The following is a 6,611-nucleotide window of genomic DNA, read 5'->3' as shown; positions in this document are numbered from 1 at the left end:
CCTCTCCTCTTAAGGTAAAGTCACCATAGTCCCAGAGAATCATTAGGCTGCTCTCTTATTAGAGATATAGCTGGGACTGGTTTTACCTGAGGGTCACCATGCATCAGGTGAGAAGAGACCTCATACAACCCTCCAAAATATCTGGATGCCTCCAACTCTGAGCATCACTTGTTTATTTTAGCCATTTATTTAGCTGATGGGGCTCTAGGCTCTGAAAATCCCTCCCTAACCCTTTCTAGCACTCTTCCTTGCTTCCCCCCATCAAGTCCACTCCATAAAATGTACATCTTTGTCCAAACATTTGGTCATCTTGTGTGGTTTGGTGTCAAATTTTGTTCACTTGTGAAGCCTCATGCGATGTTTTAAATATAAACGCACTTTATAAATGCGAGTTGATATTGATGTTGCTTCAGAATCATGTGATGTTGTAACAGAGAGATGGTTGGTCTGTAGATGTGCTGAACGTGTAAATATATTAATACCATGAAGAAACAGTGTTCCAAACACCACCATCAGTTACAGAAACATGAGGACAATAACTCAAGTTTTATTCAACAGATCATACTTCTGTTCACAAAATAGAATTCTGCCTGTTCACTGAAGTCTGCAATCACATTTTTCGGAAGACGTGTATAATCCGTCCCCTTTATTTCTTCCTTCCTTCATTCCATTTTCTGTGCTTCTTTTCATTGTTTTTATTTTTTTCTTCTATTTTTCTCTCAATATATTTTTCTGCTATCATTTCTTCTCCCTCCCACCCCCTTCACCCCAAGGTTCTCTTCCTTTCCAACTTCTTCCTGACAACATAGGCATGACGCTACACAATCAGATAATAGGAATAACAATACAATCAGGTCTGGGATAAAAACAGTCCCTTGAATATTATCATTGAGCACAGACTGCCTGTAAAATAGAGAAACACCTGGACTTATTCAAGGTTATTCTGAGCATACTGTGACATCCTGAAACAAGTACACGTGTAGGCTCATCAACAACTTGTTTGTTATATATTTTACAAATAGCCACAAAGAAAAACAAACGGCTGTTCAAAGCTTAGTCAACTACTACAACTCCTAATGGCCTCAGCACAATATCACGACGTCTTGATTCCCAGGGCAATGTCAACTTCTTCTTCAGGCTGTAGGGTGTGCCATTGAGCAATAGGCCTTCGAGGGTTGGACAGCATGTCGGACCAGTGTCGAAGTTCAGCGCCAGTGGCATTGCATCCCACAAAACACTTGCCAATAGCTTCGTTCTTCCCCAGCTTGTCATAATCCAGCACGGTAATGACCACCTGCACTTTCTGGAAGATGAACGGGCGAGAAAGTGAAAATCGTTATAGGAGGTTTGGCAAAGGTGAGCCTCAACAATACTTAGCTGGGAAGAGCGGGATCCCAACCAAGAATGCTGGTCATACTCAGTGGGAGGAAGTACCTGCCCATTGAAATCTGAAACAGGGCTATTTGGAGCACCATGACAAGTACTTGTTGACACAACAGGCAACAGAGGTAACAACGTGGTACATTACTGGGTCCATCGTGGAGGCTATTCCCATCAAAATGTCCCAAATGTGCAAGGACTTTGTTATAATGGGCTGCATCATGAGGGCAATCAATATGCCTGGTTTCCAATCTTGCCCCGTAAATATAACACCTTAATTGGGGGGGTGGGGGGGGTGTTGCGGGGATGAGGGTGGGTGGAAAAAGCACCCAAAGCAACATTTGGAACTCCAGAATCTGGCCATAGAGGAGAGAACTATGGCTTCTACTCCAAAGCATCCCCCCCGGCAACCATTGCATCACAAATGATGTAAATTCTGTGCCCAAAGTGAACTGATCTGTCAAATTCATTCATGAATTAACATGTTAGGTATTGTTCCTTCTTTAACTATTAGGATATGTATTGAGAATGTGGGGAGTTACTGCTTATTCAGCTACATATCAGATAACGAAATAACAATGCAAATGGGTCTGGCATTAAAACAGTCCCTAGAAAGTAATACATGCTCTCCAAGTGCACAGTTCCTATCTACGAGGTAGGAATTACTCATAACGTAATTGAACAGAGCTACTGCTTACCTGAACGCTACTCATCACACATGACTGCTGTATTAACTGAGGTGATAGGTGTGGAAGTGTGCAGAATTCCACAGGTGGGTAACGGCTATACACTGTGCATTTGATTTACTACATTAGAGGCAGTGCAGGGAAAGGTTCACCAGGCTAATACCAGGTGTAGAGGGACTATTTTATGAGAAGAGGTTCAGCAGGTTGGACCTGTATTCATTGGAGTTTCAAAGAATGAGGTAACACTATTGAAACATACAAGATTCTTCGAGAACTTGACTGAGTATAGGGGTTGGAAGGTCATATTGTGGCTGTACAGGACATTGGTTAGGCCTCTTTTGGAATACTGTGTTCAGTTCAGGTCTCCCTGCTACCGGAAGGATGTTGTGAAACTTAAAACAGTTCAGAAAACATTTATAAGGATGTTACTAGGTTTGGGGTGTCTGAGCTATAAGGAGAGGCTGAATAGGCTGAGGCTATTTTCCCTGGAGCGTCAGAGGCTGATAGGTGACCTTATAGAGGTTTATAAAATCATGAGGGCTGTGGATAAAATGAATAGTCCAGACCTTTTTCCCAGGGCAGGGGTGTCCAAAACTAGAAGGCATAGGTTTAAGGTGAGAGGGGAAAGATTTAAAAGGGACCTAAGGTGCAAATTTTTTACGCAGAGTTTTGGTGTGTGTATGGAATGAGCTGCCAAAGGAGGTGGTGTAGGCTGGTACAATTACAGCATTTAAAAGACATCTGGGTGGGTACAAGAATAAGAAGGACTTAGAGGGATATGGGCCAAATGCTGGCAAATGGGACTTGATTAATTTAGGATATCTGGTCAGCATGGACCATTTGGACCAAAGGGTCTGTTTCTATGCTGTATATCTCTGTGACTCTATGTGGAAAAGTTATTTCCCCTTGTGGGAGAATCCAGGACCAAAGGGCATCATCTCAGAATAGGGAGTCACCCACTTAAGACTGAGATCAGGAAAAATTTCATCTTTCAGAGGGGAGTGAATTTGTGGAATTCTTTGCCACAGAGGGCTGTTGAGGCTGGGTCATTAAGTATAATCAAGGCTGGGATAGACAGATTTATAATTAGTAAGGGAATCAAGAGTTATGGGGAAATGGCAAGAAAGTGGAGTTGAGGATTATCAGATCAGCCATGACCTCACTGAATGGCGGAGCAGACTCAATGGACTGGACAGCCTTCTTCTGCTCCTGTGTCTTATGATCTTATTAATAGAATTGTCTTTTATTCAGCAACTTACCATGTAACAGTAAATTCCTGATTTATTCAACCGGTTAGGAGTTGCAGCAAAACTATATAACAGTAAGTCTCCCCTTAGACTCCGTGGCTCCAGGGAAAACAAAGCAAGATTTTCTAGCCTCTCCTTATAGCTCATATGCTCTAATCCAGACAGCATCCTGGTAAACCTCTTCTGCACCCTCTCCAAAGCCTCCACATCCATGAATTAATAAAAATAATTGGGCATTCATGTAAAAATGTAGAAGAATGTAAACGCATGACAGAAATGTGAATTTTTTCTGACAGAATAAAAGATAGAGATCAACGGAAAGTCTTTACCACTGAGTGCTTCAATACAAAGGAGCTGCAATCCAGCAGCTTGTAGATATTTGTGTTACAAACATAGGCAGACATAAGGATACAGGAGCTTTGGAACCTGCGAGGGCAAAATGCAGCTCAAAATAAAATTAACAAAACAGGGTCAGGTTGTTAGGGTTTACTGACTTCTCAGTAGCTCTTGCTTAGAAATAACAGTCAGAACTGAGGGTGACCCACAGAAATACCACAGCCTGCACAACAAAGAGATTGTCCCAGAATTTCAAAAATGTGTCGACATCAAAAATGCTAGTAAATAAAAGATTATAGGAATGGATTGTTGACCTCAGGAGTTACCATGGAAACTCAGAAAAATGAAAGGTGAAAACACAGGATTCGAAGAACTGATTTTACACATGGTAAGATTCAGAGCTGCAAGCTTCATTTCAAGGCTGTTCCAGAAATACTGTATTTGTCAGATGTTTTCAAATCTGTCCTCCAATATTCAGTTGGTACTCTGTTGGCAGAAATGTGCAACAAAAATCTGATGGGGCTTTTGCAGTTGAATATAAAATGCCTGACCGTACCTGAATCTGTTCAAAGGGTACTTCAAAGCTGAACGACTCGTTGTAGTATGGATTCAAAGTGTTCTTTTTAATGGTGGTCTTCTTTTTCTTCAGTCTCTTGCCGTTCTGCATGAGGTGGATCTTCACATATGGATCTAGGGTAGACATGGAATGACTGCAAGTTAGGTAGAAGGTGACTCAGAAGGCTTAATACAAATCTCTTAATGAGTATTGAACTCTCTTAGTGGCTTCCTGTTGCCTGCCATTTGAACACACCGACATGTTCCCTGGCCAACGTCTCTGTCTCGGGCTTGCTGTAGTGCTCCAGTGAAGCTCAGTGCAAACTGGAAGAACAGCATTTCATTTTCCTCTCGGTGACTCTGCAAACTTCGGGACTCAGCATTGAGTTCAATAATTTTAGGGCCTGAGCACTTTCTCCCATATCCTTACCCCCCCACCCCACATACCAGGCTTCGTCATCATATGGACTGCTACCACAACCATCCCATTGTCAGCAAGGAGGTGATGACCTAGTGGCATTATTGTTGGACAGTTAATACAGACACCTAAGTAACACCCTGGGGACCTGGGTTCAAATCCTGTCTCAGCAGATAGTGGAATTTGAAGTAAATTGAAATCTGGAATTAAGAGTCTAAGAGATCATTACTCTGCTGTCAATTGTTGGGGGGAACACCCCATCTGGTTCACTAATGCCCTTTAGGGAAGGAAACTGCCGTCTTTACCTAGTGTGGCCTATATGTGACTCCAGATCCACAGCAATGCTACTGACTCTTAACTGCCCTCTGGGCAATAAATGCTGACCTAGCTAGCAACACCCTCATCCTGTGAATGAGTTTAAAACAAGCCACTAACAGTCTCAATTAGCAGCTACTGATTTTCCCAGTCTGAGCTTTATCCATTCCTTTGTCTTTATTATCTCTCTCTCTCTCTCTCTCTCTGAACTTCATCTCCACCCATCGTTTACTCCACCCTCCCTCCAATTCAGCATTTACACCAACCTTTTCCCAGCTACAATCAGTTCTGAAGAAGGGTCACTGGACCCAAAACGTTAACTTTGCTTTCTCTCTGTAGATGCTGCCTGACTCGCTGAGTTTTCCCAGCAATTTCAGTTTTTGTGACTCTTGTTGGGTTGCAGGTGTTCCTAAGCAAAGCATGCCTTTAGCTATCCCACCTGGTCATAAGGCCATTCTGGAGTTTACTGTAATTGTATACTGGTGCCTGGTTCGCAATAAATGTACTGAGAATAAACAAAGCTACTTCACTCAGAAACATTGCATTGCAATCAGGTCAAAGTTTATGGTGTGGCTATGTCTGACCTTCAGAATTTGCAAGTCCAATTGGCTTTCAAGAGGAACCTTTAGAGCTAGCATCAAATGGAATTTTTTTTTCGTGGTATAGAGGAGATATATGACGTTGTTGTTGGGACTGGAAAATTTTAGCAAAGAGAGATTGATTAGGGTGAAGTTGCTTCATTTAGACAGACGAGATTGAGAGAAGTTTTAAAAGCTGTTTATACCATTATATGGGGCCGACATAGAATGGATAGACAGAACCATGTTTCCTTAACAGAAAGATTTGAAATTAGGAGGACATAGATTTAAAGAGATTGGCAGAAGGATTCGGGTGAATTTCTTTTCAGTTGCGGAGTGATGGGGTCTGAAACTCTGTCTGAAAGATAATGGGAGGCTGAAAGTTTCAATGTACTCAAAAACTTTTGGAAATACATCTGAAATGCCATAAACCATAAGGATATGTACAAGAGCGAAAGCTGGATGAGGTCTAACAGGTCTTTTTAGGTAGTATGAACATAAGGGGCTTAAACGTAGTTTTTGTACATTAACTCCATTGCTTTTTGACCCTGAGAGAGTTAGAGCAGCGAGGGGACAGAATAAAGGTTAGTTGAAGATCTGCCTCTAATTCATAGCCTGCTGCTACTCGGCTTCTCTTGCCCCCTTCTTGTTAGCCCTCTCAATGGTATTTTGCAGAAGCTCCAACTCAATCACAATTACACAATTTGGACCCTAACACTAATAAAGCACAGTTCACCCACCTTCCAGGTCCTTTCCCAATTCCAATGGTCCCTATGCTCCAAAACTCTGGATTAAAAACTCTAGAGCCGAATACTCATGACCCCTTTGAGGTTAGGCACAGAGGGGATTGAAGTTTGGAGATGGCATTGGGATGGGGCTGAGGATGGGATTGTTGTGGGTTGAGGGTGGGATTGGGGAGGGATAGAGGATATGACTGACGTGAGGTTGAGGATGGAATTTGGGAGAAGTTGAGGGCAATTGCGGTGGGGTTGAGGACAGGATAGAGGTAGGGTTGAGGAGAGGATGAGGTGGGGTTGAGGACAGGATAGAGGTAGGGTTGAGGAGAGGATGAGGTGGGGTTGAGGACGGGTGGAGG

The 6,611-nt window shown here is 42.6% G+C and overlaps 1 protein-coding gene across 2 annotated transcripts in view; it reads right to left on the bottom strand.

Moving 5' to 3' along the window:
- Positions 1-527: 527 nt before the first annotated feature.
- Positions 528-6,611, bottom strand: part of LOC122542176 (synaptotagmin-1-like) — a 144,426-nt gene continuing 138,342 nt past the window's right edge. For both annotated transcript variants that reach the window (XM_043679615.1, XM_043679616.1), the window contains 2 exons: positions 4,206-4,339; positions 528-1,303 (listed from right to left, as the gene is read on the bottom strand). In XM_043679615.1, the coding sequence (XP_043535550.1) occupies positions 1,094-1,303; positions 4,206-4,339 (344 nt within the window). In that variant the 3' untranslated portion in view covers positions 528-1,093. The remainder of the gene's footprint in view (positions 1,304-4,205; positions 4,340-6,611) is intronic.

Source organism: Chiloscyllium plagiosum, chromosome 39, assembly GCF_004010195.1.
Source record: "Chiloscyllium plagiosum isolate BGI_BamShark_2017 chromosome 39, ASM401019v2, whole genome shotgun sequence".
Taxonomy (NCBI): Eukaryota; Metazoa; Chordata; class Chondrichthyes; order Orectolobiformes; family Hemiscylliidae; genus Chiloscyllium; species Chiloscyllium plagiosum.
This window is presented reverse-complemented; position numbering and strand designations above follow the sequence as displayed.